Source organism: Mytilus californianus, unplaced genomic scaffold (assembly GCF_021869535.1).
Source record: "Mytilus californianus isolate M0D057914Y unplaced genomic scaffold, xbMytCali1.0.p SCAF_2, whole genome shotgun sequence".
Classification (NCBI taxonomy): Eukaryota; Metazoa; Mollusca; class Bivalvia; order Mytilida; family Mytilidae; genus Mytilus; species Mytilus californianus.
In genome coordinates, this window is record NW_026262668.1 from 37,431,035 (window position 1) to 37,451,995 (window position 20,961).

At 30.4% G+C, this 20,961-nt stretch overlaps 1 protein-coding gene across 12 annotated transcripts in view; it reads right to left on the reverse strand.

The window, feature by feature from the left end:
* Positions 1-437: 437 nt before the first annotated feature.
* Positions 438-20,961, reverse strand: part of LOC127729801 (dynamin-1-like) — a 67,013-nt gene continuing 46,489 nt past the window's right edge. For 8 of the 12 annotated variants that reach the window (XM_052237701.1, XM_052237700.1, XM_052237696.1 and 5 more), the window contains 11 exons: positions 19,519-19,575; positions 18,652-18,830; positions 17,090-17,254; positions 15,584-15,601; positions 13,227-13,262; positions 12,897-12,929; positions 12,571-12,603; positions 12,259-12,291; positions 11,811-11,846; positions 10,690-10,731; positions 438-3,841 (listed from right to left, as the gene is read on the reverse strand). In XM_052237701.1, the coding sequence (XP_052093661.1) occupies positions 3,760-3,841; positions 10,690-10,731; positions 11,811-11,846; positions 12,259-12,291; positions 12,571-12,603; positions 12,897-12,929; positions 13,227-13,262; positions 15,584-15,601; positions 17,090-17,254; positions 18,652-18,830; positions 19,519-19,575 (714 nt within the window). In that variant the 3' untranslated portion in view covers positions 438-3,759. The remainder of the gene's footprint in view (positions 3,842-10,689; positions 10,732-11,810; positions 11,847-12,258; positions 12,292-12,570; positions 12,604-12,896; positions 12,930-13,226; positions 13,263-15,583; positions 15,602-17,089; positions 17,255-18,651; positions 18,831-19,518; positions 19,576-20,961) is intronic. The other 4 variants (XM_052237699.1, XM_052237705.1, XM_052237706.1 and 1 more) reach the window with 4 other exon arrangements.

Consider the following 20,961-nt stretch of genomic DNA (forward strand, 5'->3'; position numbering starts at 1 on the left):
AAACTGGCACAGGTACAAGATTCAAGTAAGGACCTACAGACTATATACAACTATTTTGATAATCAACTCCATTAGTATTAAAAGAACCTTTGTAAGCATGCTCACATACCCCCCACTCTATTCGGTACCATCTTTTTTTTTTTTTTATTAGTTTATCCTGACTTTTTTTGCATAAATTTTCATCCTGCCTTTTTTTCAAATTTCATCCTACCAAAAACTGGGGGTAATCTAAGGTGCTTTGGAAGGGTAAGCAGATCCTGCTCCACATGTGGCACCTGTCGTGTTACTCATGTTAGTACAAACCTGGTGATAAGTCTAATTTTACCTCTTTAACTTTTTTTATATGAGTGTCACTTTTGTAGACAAAATATTAATTCTGGTATCTATGATGAGTGTACCCAAGTCTCTTAAATGCATGTCAATCAAGAAAGAACATCTCAATTTTTATACATCTCTTTTAATCTAATATCAATGACATTCATAATATATCACAAAGTTTTTACATCTTTATATTACAACATTGCACAATTGTGTGACTAATCTTCAAATTCTATCTTGTACAGATATCTCATAAAATCATTAAAGAAGTACAGCATTCAATTGTTTGACCTGTAAAATAAACATAAATCCCTAACCCAACTCTTAACTGTAAATTTTCTATAAAATGGAATTTGTAATTCTTGTCAATTTAAAAAAAAATGCTGTACATTTGTATCTTGATTATACTGATTATCTGCAAATTTAAAATTCAGTTATTCATCATGCTCATTCATAAAAAGAGTGATATAAATATGTCTTTTATATATATATCCCTATAGTCAAGAAAGGTAATATCTATGTACATTTTCTACAGATTTATTGCATTAATTTGAATATTTTGATCATTTAATAGCCATTCTGGAATCACTGTAATGAATTGGTTAACTTTTAATGGATGCCTTAGCTACATTAGATGAAATTGAATATGCAAACATATATGGGTTTTAGTATATGTCATTTCCATGTGAATCTCAATATTAAACAAAGAAGGGCCAAGTACTATCTATATCTTTTATGTCTAGTGTGACTGTGTAGTGCCGAAAGCACTTAAAAGAACTCCAACAAAGAGTAAAGTCCAGTTAAGTCCAATGAACGATTTAAAAACTGGCAGTTTTTATGATCTTAACAAGGGAATGGCAGTTCAATGTTATTTAAATGGCAAACGTACGCATTGAGAAATTGTGAATTATTCTAATTAGTTCCAAGCTGTATACTGTACATGGTTATACATGTAAATAAAATCCAACATTGTGGAGATTTCTTCTCGCTGACCATTTGCACATGATTAACATTTTTGTCAAGAACTGACAGAAAAGAATATGATTTTTCTAAAATAATCACCAAAACAGACCTTCACATATGTCTAAACACTATATGTTGTATTGTTGTTTATCAAGTCTGCCTACTTTTGAAGTCTGTGATTTGTAATATGAAAGGTTTCTATGGACTGTTTGTCTTTATTAAAGGAGCTGTATTCTAGTCAGATACCAAAATACAAACAAACAATAACCAAATACATATCTCCCTTGATATTTCTTGTATTGTAAGAAATTATATTTGAAGAAATAAGTGTATATATTTTGAATTTAAATTCTAATGAAATGTATTACAGAATTGTTGAATTCTGATAAATTTCTTATCAAACATTTTTAAGAGATATATACAAGATTAGAATCATCATGATCATAACTTAAAATCATTACTATTTAACATAAATAACTTGATTATTTGTACAGAAATATACACTACTATACATAATATACATGTGTAATGTTATGTTGCCATACAAATAACAATCATAAATGCTGCTTTTAATGTATACTGTGGAATGTGGATTCATTATTATTCGTTGGATACTAGTTTCAGTGGACTTCGTAGATATAGTCGAATTTGAATGTTTATGAAATCCCAAATTTTCCATGGAATTTTATGAAGACTTGTGTAAAACCATGAAATAAAATATCCACAAAAAAGCAATTTTTTATTTATCCGCAAAAATTGGTATCCACGAAAATAAATGAATTCACAGTAGTCACTTGTATCCAAATTTGGCATTTGTGATGATTGGGCATTTAAGTTAAAGGTTATTGGGCACATCAGTTGAAGCCAATATGAATCTTAGACCAAGCAAAATGAGGTATATTAAACTTTTCAACAAAAAAAAAAAAGATTTGCTAGATGAATGAAAGTTGATACCTGAACTGACAACACATTTTATACCTTTTAAACAAGTATGAGTATTTGACACAATCATCAGGGATTTCTCAACAAAGACCTGTCAATTTAGTTCTTTTCATCTGTATACACAGCATTCACACTACATGATCTTCCAATTGGTGATTTTTCCCGGAAAAGTTGATGTCAAAAAGCAAATATCTTAAAGTCACAATAACGAGTTTTCTCCCAAATGACCCTAGGTCAAACGAGCAGTTCATTTCATAAAATAGAAATTGGAATCTCGTGTATCAAAAGAGTAGATAGAAAACATGAGGTCTACCACTAGCCTGCAAAATCCCATCAATAAAAGTATCCATTCAGGTCAAAATTTTTAGGAGGATGGTAAATAGCGGTACATATGCATACAGTCGATTCAATAATAGCAGTATCGTATACATTAGTGTTGAACTTGTGAGGACAGTCAATAGTGAAGACAACAGTCAATTATAACATATATGTATACAGTAACATATCTATTATTATATATGAATGGATAAAGAGACAGTATCAAAAGCATAACAACAAACACTATCAACATAACATTACACAAATCCTATACAAAATATTCTTCTTCTGCATAATCATGAAATGGTTCTCAGTCAAAATGTTACACAACTCACAAGTATTTAAATGAATTGATTATTTCCTTGAACTCACATTGGTTAATATTCTATGTAAGGCAACCCCAATTAAACCTCAAATCTGATTTCCTTTCCATTCAACCCAATGATAATCAACCACTTCAAACTGCTGGCGATTTTGGCATTTTTGATGTCATTTTTTGTCAAACTTTGGACTAATGTTTTAATATAAAGTTCTACCATTTCACCAATTGTGTAAACATTGGCATGTCAAAGATAAAATTAAGTGAAATTCAAACGAAAAAACAAGCTGTCTTGCACCTTGAAATTCTGATTGATAAATCCTCCTTTTCTTCACGTCCAGTGGCAACTATTTCAAGCATTTTTATTATGAGAACAAATTAAGGAATAATCAAGACTTAGATAAATTTCAGGTATTATGCAAAAGAACAATATTTTTTAAATAATTGCATATCTAACATTTCAGTAACATGGAATTCAGTAATGAATACAAAAACATTTCTATCACATATTTTTACCTATAAAATGATTAGTTGCCATGGTAATGATTACATTGTTTATATACTTTGAATAAATAATTTTCCATCCATATATCTCTTTAATGACAATACACAACTTCCTGAACTATTTTCATTTTTCAATACTGGTTTTACTTTCATTCATTTTTAGGCATTTCATAGCATAGACCTGCAACTAAACTATAAATATATTCATCAATGTATATGTTAAAAAAAGTTTGAACTATAGCGATAGACGTTAACATGTCCTTCTGACTGTCACAAATCGGTGTGGCATTGTACAGACACCTTTTATCAGGTGCCTTGTATCATTGACTTTAACACATGTCTTTCTTATAACTGTCAATTTTACGATGAATTTCGACCTAGATTTAGTCCAATAATTATAACAAGTTTGGTCTGGATGGTATAGATGGTCTATCTGGAATTTTAGGAACACCTGGAGGGCCAGCAGAACTTGGGCGTCTGAAAAAATAATTGAAAAACATGTTGAAAAGTTTTTGCAATACATTACTGATTACCCCATAAAGATATGAATAAAGAAGGCTGCAAAGGAAAATAAACTGCTTCCCTGAGCGCAGCTGGATACGCCCGCAGATGTCCAACCATGAACAGTTGGGGCAAAAATGGACACAATATTCAAGCTTGATACAGGTCTGAATTTGGATTGTAATTAAATATTTGACATATTATAGGTTTCTGAATAAATGTAGTCAAAGAACTTGAAATTGGTTATATGAATTGAATTTATATTCAATTAAAGATTTCTTGCTGTTGTGCAATACACTGTGCTGTTGCGCAATATAGTAAATCTGTTGTCAGACTATAAACAAATAAAGTTCAATTAATTCTCAATGTCATATCAGAAATTTACGAAAATGTAAAGAGAGCTTACATCAATAGATATAAACAATTCAGAGAATTGCTGACAGCATTTTTGAGTTATTGTCCGAAAACTGGAAAATCCCCCCTTTTTTAATGAATAAAACCCCATAACTCAGAAATGATAAATGAAAAATTTATAAAATTCTAAACGGAGCTTACATCAATAGATATAAACAATTCACCAAAGTTTCATAAGAACTGCTGAAAGCATTTTTGATTTTTTGTCCGAAAACTGGAAAAATCCCCCTTTTTTTATGAATAAAACCATGTAACTCGGAAACGTAAAATCTAAAATATATAAAAATTGAAAGGGAGCTCATGTCAATAGATATAAACAATTCACCACAATTTCTTGCAAGTTGGTGAAAGCATTCTTGAGTAATTGTCCGAAAACTGGAAAATCCCCCTTTTTTTAATGAATAAAACCCCATAACTCGGAAACTAAATTCTAAAATCTATAAAAAACGAAAGGGAGCTCACGTCAATAGATATAAACAATTCACCAAAGTTTTATGCAAATTGGTTAAAGCGTTTTTGAGTTAATGTCCGACATGTTGACGATGGACGGACAGACGGACATAAAAATAAAAACATGTGACATCATCTTAACTGTTTTGGTTTCAAATAGATTTTACTTCTGTTTTAATACTGATGGGTTCTCAAATTTTCTCTCATGCTTTTTTCAAATAAAAATTTGTTGTACTAAGTACTTATAACTCATGGAATTGTGGTATGTGTTAAACCATAAGTTCTTGTATGGTCTTTTTCAAATCCAAGTAGGGGCAAATCTAAAGATATACTGAGAACAAAAATATTCATTTCATAAAATTTGAAATATTTGGGCTCTTCACTATTTAATGTTAACTTCTCAATTTTTTTTATTCCTCTTCCGTTTAATGTTTTGTTTTTGTTAGTTTTTAAGTTAATTTTGTACTTTTTGCATTAAAAACAATACAAATTAATGATAAATAGTTTCACAAATAAATGCTACAATCATCTTGAATAAAATAATCATATACAAGTTTGGTTTATTTTTACTTATATTCATGAAAACATAACAAGAGTGCTGCAAATAAATTCATATTATCTAAAAATTCAGAAGTTCTGACATTCTTATGATCTGAAAGTGCTTCTTTAATAAAAATAAATGCAAATCAAGGAAGACAAAAACACAGAACAAATAATAATCACACTCACAAATTGAATACAGTGAGAAGATACAAAAGCTTCAAATAAAAGAACAAGCTAACACAAAAGCTGGAAATTAAACAGAAAGTGATAAAATCAGTGTCATTCAACATAAAGTCTTTAATTGATTCTTAGAAATTTAAGGAGTAATCCATTTTTAAACACACATCCAATCATTTATCTTTTGGCTATTAAAAGAATAACTATGTCTTTATATTATTCGTTTGAGGATAAAATTATAAAGCATTATTTTCATAAAATTTAATAAACATGTATTGGATGATTAGACAACATCTTACACAAACATGAAAAAAAAGTGATTTCCCAAAACTTTATTCAAAGATAGATTTAGTCTTGCTTTCTAATGTGCCAGTTCAAAGATTTTACTGTAAAACATCCATTTTTTGGATGGTTGATATTATTTTCTGCTTTTCATGCAGAGTATCTGAGCTGGACTTTTAGTTTCAAAATATAATTACTTTCTGATTTTTTTCTGTGGGACAAGGTTGGCCATTAACAAAAACTTATACGTATTTTTTAAAATTGGAAACATTTGAAACCTCCCTCATAAATAATTTCTCAAAGGACCTTTAAAGAGGCATGACAAACAATAAGGAACTAGCTTTCCCTTAAACAATTAGTCAGCACACACCAAAAGATTTGTTTATATTAATGAGTAGCTGCTAGAAGTAGCACAAACACACAGATAAGTTACTTTGACAATGATATTAAGTCTTTGTCAGAGTACTGATAAGACAGAAAGTGTGAGATCACAAGTACAGAAATGTCTAGCAAACTCTGATTAGTAAACAGTATGGCCATAATATTTCCTAAATTTTCAGACTAATATTTCAATTTGTGATGACAATTCTTTCCAAACATATATTGACTGTATTCATACAAGTTCAATTTTCAAATTATCAATGACTATAGCCTGTAATATCTTGGTAAACCACATCAAATTGATTTACAAAAATATTTTAAGAAATATAACTAATTTTGAAAATGAGAACATAAAAAAAAGCTTTGCGCTTGATTTCTTTTTCTTATTAATAATAATAAGTAATTCTCTATCCAATAACTTGTTTCTTTACAGGTGCTTTCAAATGAATAAGGTTTTAAATAAGAAAGTGTCTTAGTTATAATAAAACACAACAGAATGAAAACCAAAGAAATATAGCCATAATAATTAAAACATAACTCCAAATGTGTATTGAATGAAGACTCTCATTGTAGGGTTTCATGCACACTTTTATACCTCCATGATGATATTTGAAAATGGAAAGCAAATTTTTACATGCATTTTTCCCCATCACCAGTAAAAAAAATCTGCACATGATTTCTATTTTTAACAACACAAATTAGTTTTAACAGCAAACAGTCCTATGTCAATACATGTACTAAACATATCTTAATACAGGTAGATTTTTCTTCTTCATTTCTTCTCAAGAAACAATCATGCACTGAATGTTTGCCATATTTTCATTCTTGTGAAGATTATACCTGGTCACCCCTTCATGCAAAGTTTTAGGGTTATTTATGTTTAAAACACTTTTTTCAACTTATAGCCAAAATGTGTGCGGCCATTTTCTTTACCACCTAGCTTACCAGTATATATTATTACCTAATGTGCACTATTCAGAGGCAGATAAAGGGTGTGTGTGTGTGGAGTGGGGAGGGGGGGTTCCATTTTTATGGATCTTAATATATGATAAAAGGCAAAGACATTTTATAAGTATCACTCTAAACCTTGGCTTGCCATGGACCCCCTTTTTCAAAATCCTGGATCTTTACTTGCTATTAAAAACATTTTCTGTACAAAATTTTTTTTTTTTTTTTTTAGATTATCATTTACTCAGTAATACAACAGTTTTGAGACGAAACAAAAACCTTATAGAGTTCAACAGGGACCTAGTCAAATTTGTTTCAGCAAGAAACGAGAATAACTTTAAAGAGGGTGTCCCAATCTTCAATCTTGTATAGTCTAAAAAAAATTGGTTTTATAGGGCAAATATGAAAAAATAATTTGATATCAAAAATGTTGTTTGCTTAATGTCCAGTGGAACATATTTCAAGAGAAGTACAGTTGAAACATTACAGTACTTATGCAAATTCTGCATAGTGGGTTAACCGATGTGAATGAACAGAAATTTAGAGGGCCACTGGACAAAGCGGTATTGCTGAGCAGGGTCTGAAATGTTTTCTTGCAATAGGACAGCCAAAGACCAATCAAAGATTTGCCACAAGGATATTTACCATACATGACCTATTACATACAGAAAGTATGGTACCACTGGACATGTCTGCATATTTATATATCCTGCACATCCAAAGAACAACTAGGTAGTCAGCAAGGTAAGAATATTTCAACACACCAGTCAAACCCTGGGGGGTAAGGAAAAACATGAAATTTGACCAACCACAATCAGGACTTGCAAGTGACAGCATGGTTTTTCTTAGATTCAGAACTAAATATAAGTTTCATAAAGCACCTATTATACAATATACTACCAAAATTAATTTGGATTGGCTACATAGTTTCAGGGGAAAACAATGTAATGTAAAAAACTGAAATGTAACTGGACCATAAAAGAATAAAATGCTCCGCAGGGCGCAGCTTGATACGACCGCAGAGGTCAAACCCTGAACAGTTGGGGCAAGTATGGACACAACATTCAAGTTTGATACAGCTCTGAATTTGGATTGTGATTAAATATTTGACACAGCATAGGTTTCTGACACAGAATGAATGTGGTCTAAGAACTTAAAAATTTTAAATTGGACATTCACCTATTATGGTCCAATATTCAAAATCTAAATACATGGTTAGATTAAGCATATCAAAGAACCCCAAGAATTCAATTTTTGATGAAATCAAACAAAGTTTAATTTAGGACTCTTTTGACCTCAATGTGGACAAAGTTGATAACGGGGCCCAAAAATCAAAAATCTAAATACATGGTTAGATTCAGCATATCAAAGAACCCTATATATTCAATTTTTGTTGAAATCAAACAAAGTTTAATTTTGGACCCCGATTTGGACCAACTTGAAAACTGGGCCCATAATCAAAAATCTAAATACATGTTTAGATTCAGCATATCAAAGAACCCTAAGAATTCAATTTTTGTTAAAATCAAACTAAGTTTAATTTTGAACCCTTTGGACCTTAATGTAGACCAATTTGAAAACGGAACCAAAAATTAAGAATCTAAATACATGGTTAGATTCGGCATATCAAAGAACCCCAAGAATTCTATTTTTGATGAAATCAAACAAAGTTTAATTTTGGACCCTTTGGACCTCAATGTGGACCAATTTAAAATCGGGGCCCAAAATCAAAAAACTTAATACACGGTTAGATTCAGCATATTAAAGAACCCCAAGAATTCAAGAATAAAACCCCATTGAAATTGGTCAAGATATAAGCAATTAATACTGTGCAATTGAATATTTCTTGCTATTGCGCAATACTGTACAATTGACAATTTCTTGCTATTGCGCAATATTGTGCTATTGGATATTTCTTGCTATTGCGCAATACTGTGCAATTGAAGATTTCTTGCTATTGCGCAATACTGTGCAATGAAAGATTTCTTGCTATTGTGCAATACTGTGCAATTGAAAATTTCTTGCTATTGCACAATACTTATTATATAATAATTTACACATCCTGTTTGGTGTGTATCTCCTACCATATCATTATTATTTGCTTTTAAATATAAATCAGAAATAACCAACTTAAAATGGAAAATTTTAAAAGAAAAAAAAAGGAAAAAAAGAAAAAAAAGGAAACCCCCCCCCCCCCCCCCAATTTTTTGAAACCCCTTATGATTCATCACCCCCAAACTCAATCCCAGCCTTCCCTTTGTGGTATGGTACCTTGCAGTACAATTTCAGAGAGATCCATACACTTGAACACAAGTTATTGTCCTGAAACTAGAAAAATGCTTGTTTTTTTCCCCTTTTTGGCCCCTTATTCCTAAAATTTTGAGGGAATTACCCCCAAAATCAATCCCAGCCTTCCCTTTGTGGTATGGTACCTTGCAGTACAATTTCAGAGAGATCCATACACTTGAACACAAGTAATTGTCTGGAAACTATAAAAATGCTATTTTTGGCCCCTTATTCCTAAATGTTTTGGGCAATTACCCCCAAACTCAATTCCAGCTTTCCCTTTGTGATATGGAACCTTGTAGTTCAATTTCAGAAAGATCCATACACTTACACACAAGTTATTATCATGAAACTAGAAAAATGCTTGTTTTTTGCCCCTTTTTTGGCCCCTAATTCCTAAAATTTTGAGGCAATTACCCCCAAAACCAATCCCAGCATTCCCTTTGTGATATGGAAACTTGTGGTACAATGTCAGAGAGATCCATACACTAACACACAAGTTATGTCTGGAAGTTACAAAAATGCTTATTTTTGGCCCCTAATTCCTTAACTGTTGGTACCATAACCCCCAAAATCAATCCCAACCTTCCTTTTGTGGTATTGAACCTTATGGTAAAATTTCACGGAGATCCATTCACTTAAACTAAAGTTAGAGTGCGAAAACCAATGTGTCTTCGGACGATGCCGGACGACGCCAGACGATGACGACGACGCCAACGTCATACCAATATACGATCAAAAAATTTTTAATTTTTGCGGTCGTATAAAAAGGGCACAATAATTATCAAAGGCCCAGAGGCCCGAACTTAGCAAAACATTTTTTTTCTTCAGAATTTAGTATGTTAATATCAATCAATATTTTTCCGATCTTATCAATGTATAAATTTTATACATGAAATGAAATTGTATGCTAAAACTTTACATTACAGGCAGTTGTTAGGTTTCCTTATGTTTCAAAGGACAATGAAACATCATCAACTATTGAGTTTGATGATGCCAATTATGATACAAATGATTTTTTTTAAATAATTCAATGCTATTAAACTAAGATTATACATACATGCACAAATCCTACATATTCAGAACAACAATTAAATATTCGCCCATGCAGATAAAGGAAAACAATATGTTAAATCAATTACAAAAAAATTTCATTTTTACATGCAGCTAGATATTAAATGTCTTCTTAATAAAATTTTACAATATAGTCATTCGTAACATATATTTTGCAGCAAACAATGCCTGGGATAGTTTCTCAGAAATCATGTGCAGAATTGGAAGCTTTGTAAAAAAATCCTCATTCAATGGTAATTTGAAATTAGGTTGATACTCATATAACATACCCTCGTTGAGATCCATACTGATTTGATAAATATGATTTTGTTCTGTAACGAAGTGTACATTTTGACTTTAAAACATTTGGGTAACATGTATTTTTAAGGTATTTTACAGTACATATGGGATGGGTTTGATGAATAATAATCAAATGTTTTAATAGTTCAATTGTATAGTAAAAATCTAATCAAAATTTGTCCTTGAAGTTATACCTTTTTTTTCTGTAACATATATCATGTATATGTACACAAATTTTAGACTAATCACTTTAAATTTATATTCCAAGCAATACAAATTTTAAACCCAAATTTTTGAAAGACTTCTAACATTTTTCAATAAACGTTTTCAAATCTGCAAAAATAAATAATTTGAAAAACATTATAAAGAAATTTATAAAGCAATCCACACTGAAGCATAACTTAAATCCACTCACATGGCATAAATAAAGAAATTCATTGATACTTTACAACATAATATATTTAAAACACTAAAATTTCTTAAGCATCTACAGAATATCTTCCAATTAAGAAGCTTTAGCAACTTTTAAAACCAAAATATTACACAATAACAGTTTCTCTACGATTCCTGTACCTTTAGGATTTTATGGCAGATATTGTTATTATTGTTGGCTTTCATACTTGGGGATGTCAATTTTGATGTAAAGGGCAAATCTTTAAGACGCTTTAATTGATCAGCAACTTTCCATTGTCTTAAACATTTTATGGATGTGTGGAAATTCTTTTTCTGGATTTAACACCAAAACAAGATTTTGTTTTTACCATAAAAATTTGATCATAAATGGTCGATTTTAATCTAAAACACAAAAATTGTAGGAACTTCAGCTTTGCGAATCTTTAATTTCTATAAAATATCTTCCACTTGATTGGCTTACACTATTTCAAAATACTGGCCAAGATGAAATGACCTTAATTTACAAATAAATTTTATCAGCACAAAAAATGTATCCTTTCTTAAATCTTAAATCACATAATGTTAATAGCTATTTAAAAGGAACAGACAGTGTATATGGTAAGTACAAATGAGATATTGCTTATTCAATCAAAAGGGAGCTAACTCTTGTTCAGGGAAGATAACTCTGCAATCACTAAAAGACAATATAAAAACCTACCCTTGTGCAATTCCTTGCGCTATGAGTGGTGCTGCACTGTAAATGTTAGAGAAGTAAAATCAGTATTACACCTTCATAAATTCTATATTTTAACATTAAAACTGTTTCAGTTCAAAGTATTGCAAAAACGTTAATTTCACATATTAGTAACAAAAATAGTTTTCCTTAAGAACAGAAATAATCTTTTGAAATATGTGTTTAACCTTTAACCTAAGACAATACCTTGCAATTTACCTACTTTTTTTAAACTGCAAAATTTGGATGGTTCCAAGTGTGTTTTTTATTCAATTACTTTTAAATAATCTGTATTTTTTTTCAGTTTCTTAAGTACATATACAAGGAGATCGTTTAGAAGGACAAAAGAACCTATGTAATATTTTCAATATAAAGTTTTTACCAGATATGTTTACATGTTAATTTTAGACTCATATTTTTCTTAACACCCTACCTTCTTGCAGCATCTGCAGCATATGGTGCAGCACTACAATTTAAAATATTGATTCATATTATTTCATAATGTCTTTAAAAAAATTTTTACTCAAATATTCTTCGCAAAAACAAGTTATATCTGGTTTTTTTCCTTCAATGTATTAATCATTTTTGTTTCTTTAGCTTACTTTATTCTTTTTTTTTTTCTTCATTTAAAAAAAAAAGGTTAATGAATGCTAGAATAATTCAACTGAAAAAATGCTACAAATGTTATTTTACAGTGCACTCATATAATATTTATTATTTCAGTAACATGTTTTTATTATCCTACCTTCTTGCAATATCTGCAGCATAGGGGGCAGCACTACAATTGAAAATATTGGATCAGAAACATTGCTTATAAGTAACTTTTAAAAACTCTAGTATTTTCCCTAAAATTGATCTTTTTTTTTAAATTTTTATTTAAAAGATGTTTCCTTTTATTGTGTGGTGTTTCATTTTTTTACTTCACGGAAAAATTTCAATATTTTATATTTTTACACATTTACCAAGTTATATTTTTTGTTTCATTCATCTATGTTATATATTTTTCATTATCTTAATGTATCCAAAAACATTTTGAAAATTTAATTTGATCATACAGACAAATATTCCTACCTGTGGGCTATTTCTCCAGCATAGGGAGCAGCACTAGAAATATGAAGAAAAAATGTCCATGTTATATTAAATTTATTAAAAAATATACATTTCTACATGCTTATAAAATACATTTTTTTTTCTGGGAAGTCATTTATTCCATAAAAAATGTTTGAAAATATGTACAAATTTTTGAGATTGGAAAAAAAAAAGATGTTTTTATTTAACATTGAAAGGAGTTTGCCATAACTAAAGTATATGTGCATTAAACCTTATCAGTTATGAATAAAAAAAAATACTATTGTAAAACATTAATTTTGTGATAAAATTAAGAGGTTTTATTGAACCTACCCTTTAGATGCCTGCTGAGCTAGGTAAATGGAGGCTCTGTAATTATATTAAATAAATAAAAAAATAACTTTTTAATTTTTTTTAACTTAAATCTATCCTAAATAAAACAACATTTAAATTTATGTGCATTTTTTGTACTAATAACTAAATACTCATACAACATAAATATAAGGGATAATTGAACAGGCAAACATTCTACAATTTATATCATTTTTCAAATATACCCAAGTCATATGGTATTTAAAAACTTAAATTCTGAACATGGGAATTTAATTCGTTCCTAAGAAGGGAAAATTCAGCCATAAAACGTGATATATAAAATTTTACATATTTAAAGCTTCTTCTTTTCTTTTTCAATTTTTATTCATTTTCAACCATAAAATTTAAGGAAAATTAATGTTAATTTTTATAATTTACTTATGAATATTGTTTTAATTTTTTGAAGTGCATTAAATCTAGCATTCACCAATTTTTTCATAGTGTAATAGATGTAAATAAAAATATTTTCAGCCACCTTGCCAACAAAAACTGGTACCTTCTATCAAATGTTTGGCATTCCTCATTGTTATTGGTGCTAAGCCAGAATGGAAGTGAGTGTTCATAAGATTATTTTACTGATTCCCTTTAATCTGAAATTCTGCAAAAATTTTGAGAATAAAATGATGAAGGTGTAATACTGTTTAAAAATTCGTAAGGGTTCCGCGGAACCCAGTGTCTCGCCTACTTTTGCTGTTAATCGCAGGCTCAAAAAAAATGAGGAAAACAATTAATAAAAATATTTCTCTCTATACTATCTTTTGATTGTAAGTAGCTTCTGTCCAAGTTTGGTAAAAATCCAGGATAGTTTATGAATCTAATAAATGTTTTAAAAACTTAAAGTGCAGACTGTATGTAATGTTAACTGGAAGAAAAACTAAGTCCATTTATAAGTAAAATACGGAAAAAATGGATTTTTTTTTTTACTTTTTTACAAAATTTACTTCTGGATACTATCTTTTGATCATAAACAAGCTTCTTTCCAAGTTTGGTAGAAATCCAGGATAGTTTAAGAAAGTTATTAAAATTTCAAAAACTTTAACCACAGAGTGAATGTAATGTTTCATGGCAGAAAAACTAAGTCCATTTATAAGTAAAATACGGAAAAAATGGAATTTTTTTTTTACAAAATTTACTTCTGGATACTTTCTTTTGATCATAAACAAGCTTCTTTCCAAGTTTGGTAGAAATCCAGGATAGTTTAAGAAAGTTATTAAAATTTCAAAAACTTTAACCACAGAGTGAATGTAATGTTTCTTGGCAGAAAAACTAAGTCCATTTATAAGTAAAATACAGAAAAAATGGAATTTTTTTTTTACAAAATTTACTTTTGAATATTATCTTATGATCATAAACAAGCTTCTGTCCAAGTTTGGTAGAAATCCAGGATAGTTTAAGAAAGTTATTAAAATTTCAAAAACTTTAACCACAGAGTGAATGTAATGTTTCTTGGCAGAAAAACTAAGTCCATTTATAAGTAAAATACGGAAAATATGGAAATTTTTTTTTTACAAAATTTACTTTTGAATATTATCTTATGATCATAAACCAGCTTCTGTCCAAGTTTGGTAGAAATCCAGGATAGTGTAAGAAAGTTATTAAAATTTCAAAAACTTTAACCACAGAGTGAATATTTGTGGACGCCGCCGACGACAACGACGACGACGACGCCGACGGAATGTAGGATCGCTATGTCTCGCTTTTTCGACAAAAGTCGAAGGCTCGACAAAAAGCACACACATACAATTTTGTTAACCACTGTGTATAAATTGGAAAATATTCAAAAGTTCTAAAAATAAATCATATTAAAAATTCTATGCAGGAAGGTCACATGCAATCATACCAATATCATACCAAATGTACAAACTGTTTATTTGATTGACAAAAGTCAATTTGAATATTACTAGTTATATTTAAAATACAATCCAGTAAAAAATCAAACTTGATCACATTGGGTCCAGTTGGTAGGGAAAGTTAAATCTGAAACCCCAGTTTTGGAAAATGCAATGAACCCTTGCAATGACTCCTTGAGGGGTCCATATGTGACATATTTAAGCAAATTTCTACCAATATCTAGAGTCTCTTATCTGATTTTGCTCAGTATTTTCATTCACTCACACCAACATAGAAAATGTGACTGATTTTAAAACAAAACAAAATATTTCGAATTAATTTTTACATCTTTAAACGTTACTTTTGTCATAAATTTGGTATAATAAAGGTATATCATATCAATATATATAGGGGAAATATAGGTTAATACAAATATTCCAGCACCACAAGCAGAACTAGATCTAGCTAAGTAAAATACAAACACATACCGGCCACTTTGGTTGAAACTGTAAAATGTTAGATTCACATGCAACATTTACACAACATATATCAAACAATATCTATACAGAAAATATGTCTAATTAAATTAATACTACCACAAACATTACGCCATAAATCAATATACATGGTAAACCAACTATTTTTTGTATATAAAATACCCCAAAAGGCATAAGCCAGTGCACACCATGAAAGACCCTCAGAAATCAAAGTAATTAAACATCCCTATAGTAGAATTTTTCTCGAGTGATTAATTCATTTGACATTTACGAGAAGAAAAAATGATGCGAATACCAATGTATGTCAATGAAAATCTCAAAAAACTGCTGCAAAGTTGTTTAGAAGGAACTTAATTTGAAAAGAGTATTGGACAAAATTAGGTTGGTTTACAGTACACTGAGAATACAATTTTCCTTGTAATTATAAAACATTTGAAAGAAAATCAAATATGTAGTACTTTGCTGGACTCATCTTAAGTTATATGCATACATTATTTATAGTCAATTACTCTTAAAGAGAGGCGAAGGATACCAAAGGGACATTCAAACTCATAAGTCGAAAATAAACTGACAACGCCATAGCTAAAAATGACAAAGATGAAAATAGTTTATTAAATGCTGGATGCATTCATTTACTTATTTGTGAGTTTTAAATAAACATGAGGTCAATAAACAGACTTAAGGAATTTGCATGTAGCTGCATTTGCATATCATATATATATATAATTTAAGCTGTTGAGGATAGAGTTACATATTTTGCATACCTATATTTAAGTAAAACGCTAAACATGTTGCCAATTTGTAGTATATGCTATTAAAGCTTGTTGCAATAGGTTAACATACATGTATATATGAAATATCAATATTTCTTTAGCTGTCTTAAAAGATATTTCTGGTTGACTTGAGGTTTAACTCTATCATGCTAATTTTCCTATTAAAGGTTTAAGTATAAACATGCCACGAAGACATTCAGTTCAAGTTAGGGTACATGCTTTGAATATCTGACTACATATATAACATTAAGTTTGATTATATTCTGTTGTTCATGCAGCATGTCATTGCATGCATCATATTTCTTTAAATAAAACAACAACAACAAAAAACATTCTCTTTATTAAGAATTTCACATGTGCCAAATGAACAAGCCTTCCATTCTAAGTAGACATTAGCATTCAAAATACTTAAAGAGAACAGATATGGTTAAATATTAAAGGAATGTATAGAAGGAAACATGAATAACATTGATTATATTTGAGACACAAAAAAGCATGATAAAACTTGTTACCTCAGATAACCCTTGATATTGAAAAATTAATAAACACAATTCCTGTACATGCTGTTGCATTCTAAAATGAGTTTTAATAATTTGGTTACCATCCTTTTAGTATTTTTTTCCACATTAATATAAACATTTCTTAATATACAGTCCCCAATACATAAACTTCAAAAACGAAAAATTTTAAACTCTAATTTTGATATACATTCTATTATACATACGCAGGTATTGGTGGTCCACCTCCCGGTGCAGTTGGTGCTGGTCTGTTTGGAATGGATGGTGCCGGTCTAGATGGCATTGATGATCCACCAGGACCTGGTCGGTTTGGCAATGGTGGTGGTGGTCCACCCCTGGATGGTTTCGGTGATGATGGTCTTGACCCGCCTCTGTAATATAGTACATAGAAAATGTTTTATTTTCCATCAAATTGGCTCACAAGAGTCTCTAAATTAAGATACATATTTCATATAAAAACACATTTATTTTTTTAAATAGGTCAAAAGCTTATTTCATGTTCAGATTTAAATGAAAACTTTAACTGTTATTCTCATAAATGTGTGCATTTTTTTAAAAATCATAATGTGTCATACTGAGAATACATTATTCAATTTGAAATACAAATATTGAAATTTCCCTACACAAGCTTTTCTAAGCTGAAGCCCGCCTCCAGGTGTGGGATTTTCTCGCTTTGTTGAAGACCCATTCTACACTTTGGTCAGGTTGTTGTCTCTTTGACACATTCCCCATTTCCATTCTCAATTTTACTCTTTAGCAGCCATTCAAATTTGTCTTTTAACAGTGATTTCTTCAAAAGTTTAATTCATACAAATATTTCAAAATCATTTAAAAAACTACAGAATTTTTTAATTTCATGGTGAAAATTTCTGTTAAAGCAACGTAAAATAATTTCAGGACAATTTTTTTTATATGTGTTTTTATATGAAATATACAGTAACTATAGAGATGTAATAGTTTTGACTTCTAACTGCACGGGTGGATCCAGGATTTATGAAAGGAGAATGTAATAAATAATGGCAATTGAAGCAAGTCAAAAAAATTTCGGACTATTATATGCTTAAAACAAATGGGGAATGTGTCCATGGGACACAGATGATGCACCCGCTTGCATATACATTATAAAGGAACATAATTCAAGAACAGTAAAACTGACGCTACCCAAATTTGTACTTGATCTGAGTTTTATGGTAATAAGCATTGTGTATAAATTTCATAACATTTGGTTGAGGCAAACTTAAGTTAGAGAACGGAAACGAAAAATTCAGCAATTTTTCCATTTGTAAAGGGGCACAATTCTAGAACGGTAAAAGTGACGACAACAAAATTCACACTTGATCTGTGTTTTGTGGTAATCAGCATTGTGCATAAGTTTCATAACATTTGGTTGAGGCAAACTAAAGTTAGAGAACAGAAACAAAAATTCAGCAATTTTCCATTTGTAAAGGGGCATAACTCTAGAACGGTAAAAGTGACGCTACCCAAATTCAATCTTGATCTGTGTTTTATGGTAATAAGCATTGTGTATAAGTTTCATAACATTTGGTTGAGGCAAACTAAAGTTGGAGAACGGAAACCAATTTTGGGACATACGGACGGACGTACAGACGGACAAGGGTAAAACTTAATGCCCCCTCCACTATGGCGGGGGCATAAAAATCATATAAATAGTGAGAAACATGATATATTTTTTCAAAATTTGGCAGTAAAAGGGGGTATAAACCCTCAATTCCCTATCCTAGATCCGCCACTGGACTGTCCTACATACCCATTAGTTGTTTGATCAATATGTAACCAGTCATTATCTACAGGAGGGGGTGTAGGTGTCGAATTCGTTGTTACATTTATATCACCAATAATTGCTAGAGCTTCCTTTGTGGCATGATACATTCTCAACAACTCCTCTCTTCTCTGAGCCTCTTCTTGGGATTCCTCCATTAATGATTGCTGTTTAGAATACAAAAATTATCTTAATACTGGAAAGAATTATCATTGACTAATTGACAATTTCATTGACTGCATATTTTTTTAATCCAAAAATTTTAATAACAAGAAAAATACATAACTTTTGTCAACTTATTCTGATTGATGTTTAAAGCATCATTAAATAATTCATGAACAAGAACTCTGTTTCTCTAATTTTTTCACTATTTTCACATTTTCCAACCGATTGTGAAAAAATTGTTCTCCTCACTAGTGAAATATCTGTTCTCAGCAAATGATTGGTCGAAATTTAATTATGACGTCAAATTTTCTTGGTGTATTCTGAATTTCCTATTGTAACGTCATGAAAAAAGGCGACCATGTCTGAAGACGTCACATATAAAGAACACAACTTTCTGCAAATCTTTGAAAAGGAAGGATAAAAACCATTAGAGAAACAGATTCCACCACTATAACTCGTGTATTACGATATTTCTCCACTCCCACTAGGTAAATCTTAATTATTTAAAAAGCTTGGCAAGCCTCGCGCTTTAAATATTAAAATCTAACTGTCTCGAGTGGAGAAATATCGTAACACACTTGTTGCAGTGGTGGAATCTATATTTCTTAACATTAAGAACACTGTCACATATGATATGTACTTAAACTGAACAACAGATCACGTAAGAACAAGCTGAAGATTTTATTATACCTGATCAACAGTTGAGTATAGATGTGCCATTAATTCTGCTCCTATAAACTCTTGTACCTGAAAAAAAAAGAAGAAAATTACTTATCAGGTAATATATATGATAATTATTTCAAATAAAAACATCAAGCTTATGCCCAAATCACAATTTATTATTATCAATGGTTTATTCCATGATTCACAAATAGGTCAAAATCAAGGCTTCCAAAACGGTCATATATTCCGGACATTTGTATAATGTCCGGTAAAAGTCCGGCTGGGCAAAGCATGAAATGGACATCTACTTTTTAGTTTTCAAGGCTTTCTTAAGAGACGGTCATTTTAACATAATTCGCTATCTTTTTGACCCAACCTTTTGCCTTTAACAGCCACACATTTCCGGTCATAAAAGTGACATGATCATTAAGTACTATCAAAACAACCCCTACTTTAATACCTTCTCATTTTAATCAAGGCTAATTAGTTGTCGAACAGCTGAAATTTACCTGTTCAGGTGACAGGTAAACTATTTTGAACCGGACATTGATCGGTCTATTCAAAGTTATTTTCTTACATTTCAGCGGTTTGCATCTAATTAATTTAGTCAAAAAGATTTAAATTATCAGAAATACGTTTACAAATATCATTTGATGAAAAAATTAAAAAGGTGAAAATGAAAAATCGTCATAACCACGTTGATTGAACCAGAGACATGTTTGAACTAGTACATGTGTGCGTAGGTGTGAAATTTAATTATGCAGCCTAATTTCATCAAAAAATGCTTAAATTGTCATAGATACCTTTATCTCATGTTTATTTCGAATATTTTCTTGAAGAAATAACCTGGGACTATTATACTAACAGTTAGTATAATAGTCCCAGAAATAACGTAGAAAGAGCTACTTACACTCATTCATGCTTTGCAAACGTACACCGAATTTACGTATCCGTCTATGGTCCATGTTTTACCATTATCAAGATAACATCCGGTTTAAAAACGAAAGTAAAGTTTTTGACAATGTCATTTTGCCCAAATAAAGAGTCTAAGGCAGATATAGGTACGCTGATGTTGCACACTTCGAATGATGCACTGCCAATTTAAACAGTTTACGTCAGAACTTCGAATTTGAATCAAAGAAAGTTTAATATCGCTTTTTTTTATTGTCAATCATTGGGATGTCCAACTCGGCAACTGATTACCAATATTGCCTTTTGTTTATTTAGTCTTAAGGGATTAAAATCGGGATAATATAAAAAATGTCCGGCTGGCTAAAAATAATTTTGGAAGCCCTGGTCAAAATGCAAATTATGATAATGACCAAGTGCTTCTTCATGCAAAAGTTTGGTCACATATCAGGTTCGTTTGTTAACTTAATAATCCAAGTTACATGTATGTCAGTTTTGGGGAGACAGGTACTATTCATAAATGAAAGCCTGGTAGAACACACCTCCTGGCCAATGTTCTCA